A 19,424-nucleotide genomic window follows, 5' to 3' on the forward strand; every position below is an offset into this window, starting at 1 on the left:
GATAAGGTAAAATAAGTATAAAAGTTTATTAATAGTAATTGAGGAGAGATAAGTAAGGCATGACGAAATGGATTATAGAAAAAAATAAAAGTACCTAGGTATATAGAATGGATTAACTTTTTATGCACTAATAATGTGGTAATTTTTCACACTAGCAATTTTGGATGAATGCCACATGTATATGATTTGCATTTCAAATTTGAATTCACATGTTATATGGCAATAGTCTAAACCCGCTCACGTAAAAAAATATATATATAAATTATAAACCGATTGGATATAAAAAAGTTATGCATAAAGAATTTCACATGACGCAGGTAATGTTAAACTAATCTTTTTCATTTCTCTTTGTGTTAATTTTAAACTAAACTCCTTCATTTCTCTTTGGCTTAATTCTACCTTACACTAGGGGTGGGCAAAAAACCGCCAACCCGAAAATCCGACGAACCCGATCCGATCTGAAAAATAGGATATCCGATTCAATTTTTTTTTAGTGGGACAGATGAGGGTCGGATACCCACGAAAAACGGACACGGATACGGATCAGAAAATTAAAAACTCACGGGTACCCGACCCACAGAGTATATTATATAAATATTAAAAAACTAGGGATCATTTTATAATTTTTAATCCTAAATGTAGGTGAAATGACTCACAGCCTCATATTCTAATATCATATGATCCGCCTCTCTTCATATTGTTTGAAAAAAGCGAATATTCTCGGTAAAATCTAAATCAAATGAACAAAATGAAGAAAAATTTGTGAAACTCTATCATAAAAATTATTCATCCCTTTGATCCTTTTCATTTTTATTCTACCTTCATCGATCTTTCCTGCAAAATTTTCATCAATTCAATCAAAGATTTGTGTTTGGAGTTCCAATTTTCTATTAGCTACATAATTAAAACATTTGTGTCTTTCATTTATTTATTTATTTTATTGTAATTATGTCTCTTAAATTCGTCTCTTTTATTTTAGTGCAAGAATTTTTTTTTCTTTTTCATCACCTTTAATGCCATAAGGTCTATTCCAAAGATGTAAGGAAATTGGGAAAGATTTTTCAATCTCATTTTGGTTATACTTTCTCCAAAAATAATTAGCTCTGTTGAATTCTTTTCGGGACTTGATTCCACAATCGACTCATTTGGGATGCAGTCTTATACCATAACATCCTTAAGAAAGTTGGGGAAGTTGCCAGATACTTATTATCATTGTTTTTGTTGTATTGTAGAAGGATAAAATCTGTGAGAATGGTGATATATTTAAAATTAACATGAAATTTCGTTTTGTCTATTAGATATTATAATTCTAATATGTACTAAATTTATGAGATCGGTTTGATTGTTGGATGAAATATGTGAGAATGGTGATGTATAGACTTTGTTTACAATATCTCTACCAATATTAATTGGAAAACATGTTTTTTTTTTAAATTGAAAAACATGTTGATGTTTAGTGCAAACTATATTTTTTATTGAAAAATAGTTTTTTTTAGGGACGGGTACCCTATGACCCGCCCCTTTTTTTCGGATACTCGAAGATATTAAGAGCGGTTTAGGGTCACAAAATAGTTGATCCAATATATTAGGGGTGACCTGTCCCTTTTTTTCGGATATTCGAAGATATTAGGAGCGGTTTAGGGTCACAAAATAGTTGATCCAATATATTAGGGACGGGTATCCAACCCGTACTCACCCCTACCTTACACTCTTCAATAATACTCTAATTTTCACTTTGGTCCTTGAACTATAAATTGAGATGCTTAGTCCCTAAATTATAAAACTCATCCTACTTAAGTACAATCATTATCAGAAGACCCACAACCAATGAAATACTAGTCAAGTGAGAAGCAATTATAACCCAAAAATATCCCAAAATTAGAGAGAAAATAGAAGTGTAGGAACAAAGTAAGAATCAAAGGATAGTTTGGAGACTAAAGTGTCTCATAGTAGAGTTTAGGGACCAATGATGCATAGGGAGTTTGATCTCTAATTGCTTCCAAACTTTAAATATGACTCAAACTACCACGGCTACAAGTGCATTGATCGTATACGATTATAGGGAATATTTGAGTGTCGATCCCACAGGAAAGATTGTCAAGTACCCATGTGATTCAAATTCTTTTATTATTTAGACTACTACAAATAAAATATGTAAATATACACTAATAATATGCAACAAAAGTGATAAAAATGACAAGAAAGAGGTTCCTAGGGTTTTGAATTCCTAATTACTCTTGTAAGTGAAAATTACTAGTGAATTGAGTTTATTATCTTGGTTAAGTCATGGCTAATTTCCTAATATATGTGATATCTGCTTCCTCACGTACACCAACCATATTTGTAACTATTCCACACCTACTAGTGTGACATGAAACTAGTTATAGATTCATTAAATTATTTGAAATTATAAAATTAAAGTCACACAAGTGCAACCCTACATTAGTGAGTGAACTTTTTAGGTTTAACACTTCCATAAACTAGCATTAGATCTCAATGTTTATTGATGAAACAATGCCTTTACATAATCACAACTAATGACACCAAATTAATCATGATTGTAGTAACAAAAGTGCTAAACAACCTATATAAGATCTAACTCAATTAACTACGAAAAATTCATGTGACAAGTATAGATAATTCATCCATTCCTAAGTATATAAACTAGCAAAGCATAAAAGATAAGAAAACAAGAACCTAATTTGTATTATAACCAAACATAAGTATCAATACAAGAAATAAAGTGATAGGAGAGATGTCACCCTTGTCACATGAATTTTCAACTTCTCCATTTTCATTCTTAATTTTCATCTATGTTAGCTAGATACAGGATTGATAAACTACACTAATCCACACTAAAATAATGAATTAGGAAATTCTACTGAAAGCCTACATTTTGGCATAGTTCCTCAAGGCTTTAAAGTTACAAAAATGCTTCACAAGAGGGCCTATATATAGATGAATCATACACTGAATAATCTTGTTTCAAGTTGCCCAAATAACTCCTTGGAATCTTCAAAATTTATTTCTTGAAATCTTTAAGATTTTTTGAGTAGCTACAGCTGAAATTCGATCTGGAAATGAGCTATAAAAGTTGTGGGAAAACTATGCAACTTGCACAGCCGCCATGAGAAAATATAGGTGAGAAAATGCGAGTAATGACCCTCGTTTTACCTCTCCTGCATTTTCCTTGTTTTTAATGGTTTCATCCCAATCTAAGGCTTAGTTTGGGAGTTTACGGAGGAAGAGAAAAGAAAAGAAAAGATAGCTTAGGAAAGAAAGGAAGAGAAGGGAAAAGATGCATATTCTGTTTGGGAGTTTAATGAAAGAAAAGAAAAGAAATATCTTTCTCTTATTTGAGAGTTGGAGAGATATGGAAAGAAAGGATTTTATGAGAATACAACTTTACATATTTACCCTTTCAATTTGTAAATCAAAGTCCAAAAATTAGCTTCTTGTTCCCATAAATAGAATATTTTAACAAGACAAATTTCTAAAACAATTGCATCTGCATTCCCACAAGGTGAATAATAAAACAAATTTCTTGCTGGACTTCGATTCTCTTGCATGCATGTAAATTGCCTCAAGTCCTTGTAGTATCTTTTAGGTATTCTTGACATATAATTTTTGATATTGGCTGGAAATGCCTAGTAGGTTATCTATTTAACATAAATTAAATATTTTTAAAAAAAGAAATATCCCATAAAGTACTAGCTCTTTATGGCTTTTCTCTATTACATGAGCCAAGTACTAGGTTTTTATGGATATTTTATTCTGAATCATTTAATTTATGTTAAATACATAAATATTTGCAAATAAAATTCAAAAGTCGTTACACAAATATTTTTACGAAAGGAAAACTAGCATGTTTTGTATTTAATATAAATGAAGTATTTGAAAGTAAAAAAAATTTATCCATAACATATCAGTTCTTTACGAGTTTCTTTCATTATATGAATAAAATACTAGCTATTTATGAGCATTTTATATTGAATCATTTAATTTATATTAAATACATAAATTTAATTAAGCCAAGTTCAAAAAGTGTTACCCTAATGTTATTACCAAATGAAAACTAGTGGGTTTTATATTTAACATAAATTAAATACGTGAAAGTAAAAAAATAAAAAGAAATTACGTGTAACATATCAGCTCTTTATGGATTTTTTCTATTACACGAAATACCTTTTGTTTGGTGAATTATAGGTGAAAAACGGAAGAAAGCCAAGTTTTTGCTGGAAGTATTGAAATTATAGGACACATGACCGAGAAAGCTTTGCGGTGCTTTTAAAGAAATCAATTTTAGGATATATTGGGAATAATAAATTTTTGTATCAGCTTTTAAAGAACAAACTTGACATATTAAAAATGTCTTTTGGAGCCCGACAAGTTTCCGTCCTTTTCTTCCCACTTTTGGGTGGAAACATTCTCAACAATTGGAGGGAGACTTTTATCCATTCATTTCACTTCTCTTCTGTCTTGTTAAACTCCCAAATGAAAGAAATGACCGTTCTTTCTCTCTGAATACTTTCTTTTCTTCCTTTTCTCCCTATCCAAATGAAGCCTAAGGGTCAAAACATGGGTTACCCTTATCTTGGTCCTCATTTTTTATGAGCACGAGATATGCATACAACAATAAAGTTCAATTCACAGTTAAGTTTTAAATTTATAAAATTCTAAATATCCCATATGCAATTTTCTACAAGTATACGAGTTTTGATTGAATATAGGGTATTAAGGGTTAAACCCACAGAGAAGAATGGATAACTATCGGCATTACTATGCTCCTCTATTATTTAGATAATCAACAAATTAAAAAAAAAAATAAAACTAAGCTAAACTATATATGCAAGAAAATAGCAAATGAAAACTCCTTAGGTCATGATATCCCTAACTATTTATGTAAGTGCAATTTTGGATCATTAAGCACTATTACATTGACTAGTTATAGTGCAATTTCTTTATGCATTTGAAATCTACTCTTGTAGTGAATAAACTACACTTATAATTAATCCAGACTTACTTTTGTGGTTATGAAATTAGTTAAAAGTTCATTACCTCTATGAAATTATATGAAACAAAGCTACCAAAACCACAAAGGTGCAGCTCTACTTTCATAAGCATATTCCCTAGGTTTAACACTTTCTCGAACTAGTGTTAAATCCCAATTTTTATTGAAAAGACAATACCTTTATATAATCACAATTAATGATACCAAGTTAATCATGATCAGAGGAGCAAAAGTGCTAAATAACTTGCTCAAAATAATAGCTCAAATTACTAAGAAATCAATATAATATAATCATAGAAAGTTCAACCAAAAACTTTGGAAACACATAATGAAGATAAAATCCAAACTTGTATATTAACCAAATTTAGAATCAATTACAAAAGATAAAGAGTTATGAAGGTAAAGTAACCGTTATCATATGAGCTTCCTCCTTACCTTATTCATCCTTTAGCTTTATTTCCATCTAACTAATACACAAGAAAGGATGAACTAACTAAGCTAAACTAACTATCCTACACTACATAAACTAAAGAGTTAAGAAACTACATTTTTGTAGTATTCCTTGCCCCTCTCCAAGCTCTCTTAAAATGAAAGATACATGTTCTATTTATAGAGAAATCTTCAAATACTTCACCAGTATCTTTCATGCGAACATACCTCTAAATAGTCAACAATTTTGGCTTGAAAACAAAATCACATCATTATTGAAGAAATAAGGTCACAAATTATTGCTAAAATCCCATCTTAACAGTTGCAAATGAGATGTTAAACATCCCTAAAAAAATGTGAAATAATGGAGGTGAAAACAAGTTGCGCAAGTTGAAGTCGCAAAATTTGACCGGAATCCCTCTAGTGATCCATCCAAAAATTGGCCAAATTCCTTCCCTATTTTTTTTTTTTAAAATTTTGTTTCTTATTCCAACTCATTGCCTCAAATCCCTTCGACAATCCCTCCAAAAACTGGCTGAATTCTTTGGAGGGATTTGAGTCGACTTTCTTTTTCAACATGTTTCTTCGTTTTCTTTTTCTTGTGACTTGAACCACCTTTGAAAGTTATCATCTTGTTTACTTTAGAACTTCAATTAACATAATGCAAGTTTATTTCTTATCCAAAATGAAGTTGATTTCCAAATCCTACAAAAATAATAAAAAATATGCAAGTAAAAGGGACAAAATTCTCCTTTAAGCTCTAAGTAGTTTCTTATAACTAATTCTAGTAAAAATGGACCAGTGTTTTTCTTATAATATTGAAAAAGTGACTAAAAGTAATATAAATAATCATTCAAATATACCACAAAATAGTCACTCATCAGTTTTCTCCTTGGAAGACTAATTTTGTAGCTTTTGTCATTTCCAAATCGTCCTCAAATCATCTCTAACATCTTACTTGTGTTTCACTTGATCTAAAATGAACATAAAACATCAAAACCCATAAAAACAATAATATGTTTTGCACATTAAATCATTCAAATGCAAGTTTTAGTTATTAAATGCAATTGCTTAAAAGGAGAGCATTTTTCATCCTTAAAACCCTAAAAACAAACAAAACTAAGTAATAAAACACACTAAAAATATGTAAAATAAATACTTATCAACTAAAAAGGGAATTAAAATATAGTTTAAGGACTGAAATGTCTTAATTTAGAGTTTAGGAACTAAAGTGGTAATATTAGAAAAGTTAAAGTTGCAAAATGGAATTAATCCTTTCTTTGTTTCCCTTGTAAGATTTAAAGTTTCTTTTGAAGAGAAAAAAACTCAATCTTCTAGTGCTTGGTTGTTGGATCATGAACTTTTGTATTAAAAGTCGATTATATGAAGGTTGATAGTTGTAAAACTTTCTTCAAAAAAGTACTTTCTAATTAATGTATCATAAGTTGAAAGTACAATTACTAGTCTTCAAATAGTAAAATATGATTAAAATATGTGTACATATATGCATTACAATTAATTACAGTAAGCACATTTGAACTATCACTAATCTAAACCATTTATCTCAAACTATCAATTGTAGCACTTAAATTTAATATACTAAAAAAATCGTAATACATTACTTAAACTAGTTAAAATCCATAGGAACTTTGATAGTTATTTTTTAACACAACACAAGACTATTAGAACCCTAAATGAATAAAAGTACTTTGATAATCGTACTTAATTTAGGGACTAAAATGTTCTCACTCAAAAATAGTTAGAAAATTTTTGTTATTTTTCAACTAATTTCAAGAATGTACTTAAAAGTGATAGTATAAGAATTAAAGTGCTATAATTGATAAGCAAAGTACAATTAGGTGATGCTTCGAGGCTCTTACGTCAAATTTACCCTGTACACAAGTTGCAAAGTACATAGTGGGTCGGAGCTCGCAACGGATCTTCTGTCCCACATCCTGTGCCACTCTCTGTGCCACTTTTTATTATATTGCTATTTCTCATTCATAAACATCATGTTTTAATTCTTTTTTGCTTCCTTAAGATCCAATAACTATTAATTCAGTAAAAAATAAATATAACAGCTTAAAAAAAGCAATATATAATAGAAAATTAAAAAATACACCAGAAAATTCATAAAAAATCTCATTTTTTATGCATTTTGATTTTTTGAGTATGTTAAATTTTGTGTATTACTGAATTAATAGTTATTGGATCTTAAAAAAGTAAAAAAGAATTAAAACATGATGTTTATGAATGAGAAATAACAATATAATAAAAAGTGACACAGAGAGTGACACAGGATGTGGGACAGAAGATCCGTTGTGGTCTGAGCTGATGTACAAAGACGTGCCCAAACCCATTATCATCTCACGCCCTGGCCTTGGATTGAGTTTGAGGTTGAAAGTTTCTCTTCAGACTCATGAAATTGACATTATCTGGGCCATTCAAAACATGGACAAACCTAACATGTGTGACCTGAGTTTTTTGCCATTAATGGGTTTTACGAGCTTCGCACTTCTTTCCAATTATTGGAAAATTTTATAGCCCTTTTACTTTTAGGATATTGTCATTTAAGCGGTTCCATTTGAATTAGTTATTTTTGAAATATTTTACAATAACAATATATGTGAAAAACGCTTACTGTAGATATTTTTTGTAGTATTTTTTAAAACTATTTTTGAATATATATTTTGGGGCATTTTTAAGATTTAAAATTTTAGTGAGGTATTTTTAAAAATTTCAAAAACTTTACCACTACCCACCACTCCGTCCCTTCCCTCCCTCCTCCTCTCTTCTTTTTCTGCCTTCCCTCTCCTTTCTTTCTTCCTCCCGCTTCTTCCTCCTCCTTCCTTCACCCCCCCTCCCCTCGGCGGTTCTCCCGTAACCCCCTTCTCCTCCCTCACATTTTGGTTGCAATCCACGACTATATCTAGTCACGATAATAGTGCATACACTGTTAATGTATATAAAATTTACACTTATGCAGTTAGCTTAGGATATGGACATAATCATATAGCATAATTTTTTTGGGTCTTTAAGGACTCGCTCACCTGTTGCAACCTGTTATTAGGGAAAGAACTTTTTAGGAAAACACAACAATTACTATCATTCAAGATTGCAAGGAGCTTATAGGAAAGGACGTTTCATGTTTGATACAACATACTCTAAGAGGAGGCAACGGAGTAGGCCAGTGCCTAATGTGATTGGTAATATTACTGGTCATGCTCTTGAAGTAATTGGAACATTTTCTCCAGCCGTCTTGGGGCTTTACATCTTCTATTTTATTTTATTTTTTTCAAAATCCTATAAACAAAAACACCTGAAGACCTATCCAGACTAAAGGAGGGTACTGTTGTCCACTATTTGAATTTTATTAACTGAAGGGCGCAAAGTTTGAAAACGTAATTTATAATCCAATGAAAAATATTAAACAAAGAATTTACATGTTTTAGGTGATAATTGTTGTGGATTAGCTCCACCACACTTTAGATGATAAAGGAATCATATGCCTAAGCCCTCTTGTATACAAAAACACAAAAAAAAAGAGAAAAGAATAAGAACAAGAATAAGAAATGCCCCCCATCAAGCCCCTCAACTATGTTTTTTTTTTTTTTGCGACACAATGGATTTTATTCTACACCTATTTCTACTTTATACTAAGGAGAGGGGGACTTAAATAGGTTAAAGGGGAATTCGAAGGAAACTGAACTATCACCAATCCAAATAGATGCGTACTACGTAGACACTCATTGGCGAAATTTTCAAGAAAACTTGGATATTTAAAATGCAAATCCCTTGACCTGCATCCAAATAGAGATTTAAATCTTTCTTAGTGGCTAACAACTCTATGAATAGTTGGTTCAACTATGCTTGTCACAACTTATTGAAAAAAAAAGTGAATAAGAAAAAGCAAAACTAAAAGCATTAGTAAACTAAAACTTTCACTGTTCAATATCACATGCTTCTAATTTTGGGCCTTTGTGAATTCTTAATTATAAACCGTAGTTTAGGTTGATTAATTAAAGCAATTGTTTCATTCTCCATTTTGGAAAACTTAATTGAACTGATTTAGATGAACTATTTCTGCACTACAAATTCTTTCCTTGACAGAAACGTCAATGTTTAGGCTTTTTCCATATTAGCAATATATTATATACAACGAGGGACTACGCAGGGAACATATAGATCTCTTAGTGATTAAGCTATAGGAATCTTGTACATCATCGAAAATTTTGAAACAAAGATTTTTAAAAAAAACTAAAATAGTTCAACTATAAATTTTTTGACCGACACATGAGGTATTAATTTCTCAGGCGGAGGATGGGTTGAGTGGTACAAGGGAAAGAGTACGAGTGAGAAGTTTCGGATTCGAGAACTCGCACTTACACTAAAAAAAAAAAAAATTTCTCACGTTCAATTTATTTTGTCACCCATCCAAATTTCCAAGTACCCTCTAGGGAAAAAAAAATATCCTGCAGATAACTTATAATTAAGAGAGACGCAATTTGTCAACTATGAATCAAATTAGTAAGGACTAATTACATTTACCCCCCCCCCCCCCCGAGGTTGGACCAAACTATAAAATAAACCTTGAGGTTGACTAAATTACAAAATAATCCTTTAATCTTGCAAAACCATAACAAAAGGGTCCCTGCCGTTAGTAAGATGACGTTGACTGCTAAATCCTAACATATTTATACAATATTGAAAGTTCAAAAAATAACCATCATTTCTTCCATTTCCCCAGCTATCAATCTGCACCCACCTTGCTGCTAAATACATATGCCGCCACCATACTTTGGGCATCAAATTCTTCTTCTTTATAGTCAATCCAACTTTCTAGAACTCCCGTCCTTGAATTTGTCCACAACAGAGTTTTGACTTGAAAATTTCAAGATAGGAACAAAATAATATTGAAATAAAGCCTATTGTGACTCCATGACCACGTCTGGGAAACCATTTGATTTCATCAAATGCAATGAAAATACTTCAACCAATATCATATAAGTATTTAGAATGTGTCAGATGTTATTATTTTAATACCCAACAAAAGATCTTCAATATGAAATTGTCCCACTCATCTTTAGCTGAATCCCTTGCGTTTTAGATCTTTTCTCTTCAATTTCATGAGCTGCAAATTCAACTGGATGTATTTGTGGACATTTGTTTACTTGTTTGGATGATTTCATTTTTTTACATTTGGTTTTCTTTTATTGATAGACCTTTCATGATTTAGAAAAGGGGTATGTTGTTCGTCATTTTTATGACCTCCACGGATGGAGTTTAGATGGTGTTACTGGCAGGGGAGGTCAATGTTATTTAACTAAACCTCAAGGTAAATTTGGTAGTTTGGCCTAGCCTCAAGGGAGGTAAATGTAATTAGTCTATTTAGTAAACTTCGCCTCAAAATTTATTTGAAATATTATTTGAAATAATTACCGTAGTACTTTTGTGATGTGATGTATGCGAGATAAAAAGATAGTTGAAAATATAAAAAAGTGAGTTGAAAAATGTATTTACGATACAAGCGAAATATTATTTGGAATAATTTCACTGTCCAAACAGACCTGAATATTTCCATATCAGTGATGTACTACAGTACTACTATATATATATTTCTTAGTGATTAAGCTAGTAGTAATACTTAACAAAATAGCGGATGAACTTGTCAGAGGGTTGACTATTCCTTCAACTAGTCAAGAATTAGGACAAGAATTAGACAGTAATTTTATTCCTAAGACATCAAAACCGAATCATCCGGCCAATAACTTTGTGCCACACTGGATACTTGACAACTGGGTTTAGGTTCTTTTGTCTCTATGTATACAAGTATATATACAAATTTTGCTGGAGGCACAACGAAGCCAAGATATTCCCTCCTTTTTCAGCATACCAAATGGTTCCCTAATCACTTTTTTTTTTTTTGTTTTCGTTCGCAATATATTAGCAAATTCCTATTTCATTGTAAGTCCTCACAATTTAATTTTCTTCTATTGATTTTTTTTTTAATCATTTTTGTGATTTACTTGCTTATATGATTATGTTGAGTTCTGATCGAGGTTTGCTGGCTTTATTTTCATGGATGATGAAGATATTTTTTGGTTTTTTATTTCTTGTTTATCAATCCCTCCCCCAGAATCAAAATTACTTATTTCACTATTCAACGGTTATCATTTTAGTTGGAGGGTATGGTATCAACAAGGGACGGTAGAATCCCCTAATGTCTTGTTTCCAGCTATTGCAGGTGTAATTAAGAAGAAGAAATTAAACTAGATGGGATTGTTACTTACCAAGCTGAGCCAACTCTTTGCCCAGAAGCAAGCGCGGGTACTGATGGTGGGTCTTGATGCTGCCGGCAAAACTACTGTGCTGTACAAGCTCAAGTTGGGCGAAGTTGTGACTACCATTCCTACCATTGGTATAAATCTTCCACCAACTCTTTTCTAACATTGGCTTTTCTAACCCATCTAGAAAGTTGGTATAAATCTTCTATCATTGGTATTTGGAACTTTATACGGTTGCCTGTCACAGTTGCACACTATTGACTCACTGTAGAGTTTATGCACTGGTACAATAGATATAAATATTAACTAACAAGTGTCTATAGTCTGATTAAAATATAATTTAGGTGTCACATTTTAGAAATGTAAGGTATACTAGGAAAAGTAAATAAATATAAGGGATGGTAAATAAGATTCAATAATGAAAGTATATAAATGTAACAGAGGGTGATAATTGTTAGTTCGCGTGTATAGATTAGGTGAATATTAAGTGTGTTAATGAGTGCCTATAAGGCGTCCGCTAGAAAAACCTATATGTTACAATACGAATTTCAAAAACACAACAAATTTCACAAGACTAACCTACTTACCTTAGGTTCCTAATGTTCTTTTTTATTCTTTGAAGAAAAATATAGAAAATTTTTTAATACGTACTTGAATGTTCATTTTAGCAAGGTGTTACTGCAGGACATTGTGCTGTACTCTTGAACTGTATTTTTAAAGTTTAAACGACTGACAACTTGAGTTTGAACTTTGTTACTGTTTTGTTAAAATTTTGTGCAAATAGAACTTTGCGATAGAGAATACAATGATTAATTAATAATGTCTCAATATATTTGGAACCATACATTTTATCAATTCAACATCTTTTTAAGTGTTCTTAGTCATGAATTATTTTGTCAGTTCAGCATCTTTCATACATTTTAAGTGTCATCATTTACTTATTTTTTTCTCTTTGTTTTTGCCAGGATTTAATGTGGAGACTGTGGAATACAAGAGCATCAGCTTTACCGTTTGGGATGTTGGTGGTCAGGATAGGGTAACCATATACCGCTTTTCTTTCAACTGGATAACATGGTCATCAATTTGGAGGCTTGACTGGCATTAAAATATCCATTGAAGAGAAGTTGAGGATTCATTGAGTCTTAATTGCATGAATTGCTGACCATTTATTCCTGATTTTCAGATCCGACCATTGTGGAAATATTACTACCAAAGTACTCAAGCATTAATCTTTGTCATTGATAGTAGTGACCGAGATCGTGTAGCTGAGGCTAGGGATGAGCTTCACAGGATGTTAAATGAGGTATCCTATTCCAATTTCAGGTTGATTTGATGATAGAAGTCAGGAAAACTTTCTACAACTTAAGCATGAATCCTTTCTTTCACTTTCTCTATTTGCTCATTTTCTTGTAATGTATACCTTGTGCTTCAGTTAGAAACTGAGTAAAGGTCATTGACAAGATTGTGGTTCAGGTGACATGCTATCATCTTTGAAATTATATATGATTCTAACAAAGATAAATTTGTAGGATGAATTGAGGAATGCTGTGCTGCTTGTGCTTGCAAACAAGCAAGATCTTGCCAATGCAATGAATGTTGCAGAACTTACTGACAAACTCGGTCTTCACTCCATCAGTCAACGCCAGTGGTAAATTCTCTCTTTATCTTCATCCCCCTTTTCCCTCTATTTGCTTTTTGTTACTGAAGAAGAAATGCACCTTCCATGTAATTGATTATAGGTACTATTGATAATGATGTAACACATGCGATACGGGAAATTCTATGGTCTCTTTCGGGAATCATTCTTTCAATTTCTATCTCGGAGTGATGATAGTTGCTCAAATTTTAAACGATTGAAACAGATATAATCTAAAGGTTCAAAACAATTATTTCACCGTCCAACGGTGAATTAAAGTCGAGAGTATGATACCAAGTAACTATATATAGAATCTCCCCACGCTATATATAGTGTTTGTGACTTGTACCTTAGCTGTCTAGTAACCTTTTCAATTTGTTGCTGTGTTTGTCTGAATGTACTTACTGGATGATCCAGAGCAGTGACATTTTACAATTTGACAGTGAATCCAGAGCTGTGATTCTTAACATTTTGGGGAAAACTAAAGATCTTCTTTTTGGTGTTTCTCAGGTATATCCAGAGCACATGTGCAACCACTGGAGAAGGGCTTTATGAGGGCATGGAATGGCTCTCTAGAAACATAGCTGACAAGGTAGAGTATTATCAAATTGCTCGGAGATAAATTTAAGTATAAATCTTATATACACTGTCAGGATATATACTATCACGGTTGGATAAATGATATATGAACAAAATTTGAATATCAAATTCAAATTTTACACGTGTGTGATATATCTAACGGTGATAATGTATGCACTAACAGTGTATATAAGATTAATCATGTAGTCTAAATTTAATTCATTTTGAAAATCATGTAGTCTAATTGTTGTGTGTTTATTCATGTTGTTGCAGGACTAGATGGTGGCATCATACCTAGCAAGATTCTGCAGATGAACTGTAACAACACTTTTTTGTTGTTAGCTTGCCTTCAAATCATCTTCTATCTGCAAGATAAAACTGCACTATGTTGTAAATTGTTTTTCTGTGCATTCAATATTTTCATCCAGCTTGTTCCAAACTTATGGTATATTGACTTGTTCGGACATCTATGTGACTGCCAATTGATATTGCCTAAGTCTGTATTTTATTCCTTCAAAAAATGTTCAAGTTTCACCTTATAGTTTCTCTCTCGGATCTTCTTGTTGATCAATAACATAAAAGCTATGTTCTTTGCTGAGTTGATAATTGCAAACTTCTTTCAAATTCAATATGTGAAGGCTTCAATGTAATGGCAGCTGGTGGGGAAGAATGGAGGATGAACCAAGTCTGTGCTTTGCTAAAATGGGCAATGAAAAAAAAAAAAATTAACAGTTTATTCTTGTTTACCATTGGAAAAAAATCTGGGCATTTGATGTAACAATCTCCTAGTACTGTTGTTTTGTCTTGGTCCTTGGACCAAATATAATTTAGTAGTTGAAAATAATTTCTCAAGTTAAATTCAAATAAGTAAAATGGTGGAAATACCGTTTTGATCCTCAATGTTCAGTATCTTTGTGATTTTAGTCCCGTTTCAACAAAAATAAATCCGCCCCCAATGTTTGGCACCTGGTACAATTTTAGTCCATAAAGTTTCAGCATTAATAGGCACATTAATAGGCAAATGATTGCGCATGATTAAACTCTATCAACAATTGAAAATTTTTTTGAATGTTTTAAATCTGCTTTAAATTAGATACATTAGGGACCATGTTTGTTCTTGCCCAAACTTTAAGGAGTAAAATTGTTTAGCTACTAAACATTTCGGTCTAGATATATTTTTGACAAAACTTTTTTTTTTGGACGAATTAGAATTTTATTAAAAAAAAATTAGCAATAAATATCCACAAGTCAGTGAATTCCTGCTCTATACAGTAAACTCCTATCTATATTCCTTTATATCACCTTTGTCTAAAACCTCAAATTTTTCGATCTCCCTCTTGATTAAGACTAATAAATTAACCAATATTATTAATTATTTTACCAATATTTTACTTAGTGTCTGTTTGATAACATAAAAAGTGCTGAAACTGAATTCATTCAGACATTCAGATGTTTTGGGTGTTTGATAAATAAAAATTTTTCTGCTAAACTTATTAAGTGGTGCTGAATTTGTATGTATTTTTTCAGCACAAGAATCGTAACTGAATGCTTAATTTGATAAGAATCAAGAGTGTATTGTCATTTGGCATGGCTTGTCGAATTGAAGATGATAAATCAGGGAATGTGTATCTTCTTTTGTCAGGCTAAATACGAGTGTGCCAGGACCTGATATGTTGTCTCCCGTAAACGAGCTCGAGCTCGAGCTTCGAACTCGATGAGCTCGGCTCAATTTCGAACTCGAGTTTGAGCCCCAACTCGAGTTTTCTACCAGTATATCGAGTTGATCTCGAAAGCTTTGTGAGGTTTGAATTACTAATCGAGCGAACTCGAACTAGCTCGATTAGAGGTTCGAGTCGAGCTTGATTGTCCTATGTTCGAGCTCGACTCGGCTAGTTTAACAGCTCTATGGAGTTCCTTGATGGAACTTGAGTTTTTTCTTGAACTGTATCAAGTATTTAGATTGGATACTTGTGGTGTTCAAGGCAAGATGATCACGTCATCTTGTTCTTTTAAGCCAATAACCAATCCACTAGGTTTTTAGAGACGGGTTCTCTTTAGGTCTAGCAAGGTAGTTATTGTTTCATAACTTAATCAAGATAGATCCTTCAGTTTCCTGATCGATTCGATTCTTCAAGACAGGTTCTTGTTGGGTCGAGTTCGTATCACAGCTGATTGACAAGGTCAAGGTAGTTCGGTATAGAGTCCGGCCAATTGATAGTCATGGTAGTTCGGTATAAAGCTGACCAGTTGACTATCATCGTAGTTCGGTATAGACCCCGACCGATTGACCTATATATGTAATGAGACCAATCGGTAGTCATGAAACCTATTGGTCGCCCACATAGAAGGGGTTTAATTTCTAGACTGATTACTCAGAAGCCGCATATTGCATGTGCTTGTTTGTGAGCTATGTTTATGAAATGAGATGGCATGATTGATATATTTTTTGATTTGCAAGTATGTTCAATGAATATAATCATGTCATATTATGTGCATTTCTAACCCATGTTCGGCAGGAGCCATCTCTAAAACTTACGGGACTAAGTGTCACGTCCGATAGATGCCACTTATGTATAAGCCACTGACTTTCAATGAAATATATTTATATAATATATGAAATGGGATGACAAACATTTTTAATTGATGTATGCATGTGACATGGTGTGACCAAATTTGCAGTTGTATATATATATATAGTATGTATATAGTTAAATGATCTAACAGGGGAGTAAGTACTACCTACTGGGCATATGTCGCTCAACCTACGTCTATTTATCTTTCTTGCAGATCAAGAAAGCCGACTCGTGTACGTTTAAAAAATAAGTGAGAAAGGTTTATAGATAGATGTTTAAATCTTGAGAAGTTGGAGTAAAGCATTTTGTAGATACAATTTAGTGAAATGTATGTATTTCATTGGTATACGTAATATATAAATTTTAGTGAAATTTTGTAAGTTATGATCATGATGCCTTGTATTTATGGGAGTAAGGTCTTATAAATATGGCATGCCATGTTGCAAATTGAGCTCAAGTACCCAGATTTGGGGCGTGACACTTTGCATCAGTGATTAACACAATTAATTCAGTGAAAAGTTCTCAGGATCAAAATTCCACTCCAAGCTTAGCTCCTAATTTGTTTAGTTCTTGGTAACTTCCTCCTTCCAGTTCCTATATTTCTAATCACTTGTACTATCTTCCGGATCACAAAAACTTTAAAGAGTAAAACTATATAGCTGCTAAACATTGGGGACTAAACCACATTTTTCTCAAATAAAATTGCTCAAGATCATCTCGCCTCGCCATTACCCAAATAATGTAAACTTTTACTGTTCAAGTAAATTGGCATGGCAGAGTGAACAAAAGCTTCAATATCTTCAAGGTTGACAATCAACTAAGAAATATAGTAAGGTTGAGGCACATAATGTTTCTTTTTCAAGACGATTTGCATCCCTATGAAATTTTTAACTTTGATGCAGAAGGTCACAGTGTGCCACCCATGTTATTCCTCAGTTATGTATTGGGTTTCAAATTAATCAACTAACTAGGAGAATGAAACCCATTCTAGTTTTAGACCAAACAAGTTAGGGGGATGACCAAAATTGATGTTCACATTGAAGTATATAATTCCAATACAGATGCTGATTTTATTAGGGGTATAAACGAGTCAAATTTAATTGAGTAACTCACGAACTTACTCAGTCAAAACTCAAACTCGAACTAGTATTGTCCGAGTTCAAGCTTGAACTAGTCAACCGAGTATGAGCTCGAGTTTAAGCAGCTCGAGTTGCTTGATGAATCAAGGTCAAGGCTAATATGTGAATCTTGACCACTCTCAAGTTTAGTCGAGTTCAATCAAGCTTTACATATATATGATTTTTAAATTTTTTTTATTTATTAGCATGAAATGTCTATTTTGTCCCTTGTTTAAAATTATATAAAACATAAATTTATATTTCTTAAATTTGATTATGAACTGGGTTCGATTTTCACGAGTTCGAAATTGAACTCGAGTAAGGTAAAATAAAATCTAGCTTAAGCTCGAGCTCGACAATTTCGAGCCCAAATTTTTTAACTCGAATAGTATAATATTCAAATTCAACTAGACTCAATTGTATCCCTATATTTCATTCTGATTCTTATTTTCATTCCAAAATTCAAAGTAAATGCCTCCTTAATGTATGTTCAAAAGTAGAAGTAGCTAGACATGACCACTCTAAATGGAGGAACTAAACAGCTAGAAACCTGCAGCTCGAGCAAGGATATTGCTGACATTTTGACAACTATTGTTTTCTTAGCCGTTAAAAATGGGGTTAAAGTCGATCACAAGATTCTAATCCAAATATATGATGTGATCTTTTAAATATGCATATCTAGCTGAGATAAATGTGCAGCATTAGTGAGTGATGCAAAAAAGCTTGTGTTTGCAAACAAGCAAAGATCTTTCGCTTACACAACGATAACTCTCTCTGTCTCTCTCTCTCATTAACGTCCCATTAAGGCCCACACGTATACCTCTTTGCATTTTGGGTTTCTCAGGTAAATCAAGAGCACATTTGCAGGGGGGCTTTTATGAGGCATTCCTCTCTAAGAACTTACCAAACAAGGTAGATTAATGTTATATACATGTATATGCAATCAGTTTTGAGTAAATGATAACTATGCAAAATTTAAATTCAAAATCTAATTTTTGTACACGTATCATAGAATTAATGGTGATAGTATACAGACACTATCAGTGTATATAAGATTTACTTTAAAGTATTGACAAATTGTTCAAAGTTAAATTTAATCTTTTCCCAAAATTCATGTCTAAATGTCTAATTTTTGTGATATGTTGTTGTAGGCCTAGATGAGGGCATCATGCCTCATGATTCTAGGATCGCTATCTGTTTGGATACACTAGTTTTTCAAAAACAAAATTTTCAAATACTATAAAATTTTTTAAAAAGTACTCTAAAAGGTACTGTAAAAAGTAGTCTAAATTTTTTTTAATATTTAAAAAATATCTTAAAATATATTTTAAAAAGTCTACTATTCTTAAATATTCCAAAATATTTTCTAAAAACTCTGTTACAGTAAAATTTTTCAATAACGCCTCCAAAAACAGTTAATCCCACCGGAGTGTTAGTTTGCTTTCGATTCATCTTGCATCTGCAAGATAAAAAGGCCATATTTGTTGTTGGTTTTTTTTTTTTTGGTACAATTTGACGTTTTTATCCGGTTAGTTCCAGGCTTATGGCATATGGGTTTGTTAGGCAATATCTTGCATCAACGAAATTTGAGATATACCACACGATCCAAAATAATGTTACATCCAAAGCAGTTTGGCATGTAACATTTCTTTGAACTAGCAAAATATTGTTTCAAAGATCTATGTAGTATAACTAGAGCTGTTAATTGAGTCGAGTATTTGGCTACCGAGCTCGAGTCGAGCTTGTTAGGCAAACGAGCTTTAAAATATGTTCGAACTCGGCTCGTCAAATGTA

General features: G+C 32.2%; 1 protein-coding gene across 2 annotated transcripts; it reads left to right on the forward strand.

Annotated features, from left to right (window-relative positions):
* Window positions 1-11,292: 11,292 nt before the first annotated feature.
* On the forward strand, window positions 11,293-14,537 carry LOC113727466 (ADP-ribosylation factor-like). Of its 2 annotated transcripts, none has more exons than XM_027251659.2 (7): window positions 11,293-11,404; window positions 11,676-11,858; window positions 12,690-12,760; window positions 12,908-13,027; window positions 13,254-13,372; window positions 13,871-13,952; window positions 14,213-14,537. In XM_027251659.2, the coding sequence occupies exons 2-7, from the start codon at window positions 11,714-11,716 to the stop codon at window positions 14,216-14,218; spliced, it is 543 nt and encodes a 180-aa protein (XP_027107460.1). In that variant the 5' UTR covers window positions 11,293-11,404; window positions 11,676-11,713; the 3' UTR covers window positions 14,219-14,537. The 2 variants fall into 2 exon arrangements, with proteins under 2 accessions (XP_027107460.1, XP_027107461.1); XM_027251660.2 differs by having other exon boundaries at window positions 11,311-11,404; window positions 11,685-11,858.
* Window positions 14,538-19,424: the final 4,887 nt, after the last annotated feature.

The sequence above is a fragment of the Coffea arabica genome, chromosome 2c (assembly GCF_036785885.1).
Source record: "Coffea arabica cultivar ET-39 chromosome 2c, Coffea Arabica ET-39 HiFi, whole genome shotgun sequence".
Classification (NCBI taxonomy): domain Eukaryota; kingdom Viridiplantae; phylum Streptophyta; class Magnoliopsida; order Gentianales; family Rubiaceae; genus Coffea; species Coffea arabica.

What these genes read in the sequence shown, in the direction of transcription:
- LOC113727466 (XM_027251659.2), top strand. Translation starts at nt 11,714, where the DNA reads ATGGGATTGTTACTTACCAAGCTGAGCCAACTCTTTGCCCAGAAGCAA. An exon ending in GACTACCATTCCTACCATTG is followed by an intron (nt 11,859 to 12,689) that starts GTATAAATCTTC and finishes TGTTTTTGCCAG; the next exon opens with GATTTAATGTGGAGACTGTG. An exon ending in TTCACAGGATGTTAAATGAG is followed by an intron (nt 13,028 to 13,253) that starts GTATCCTATTCC and finishes ATAAATTTGTAG; the next exon opens with GATGAATTGAGGAATGCTGT.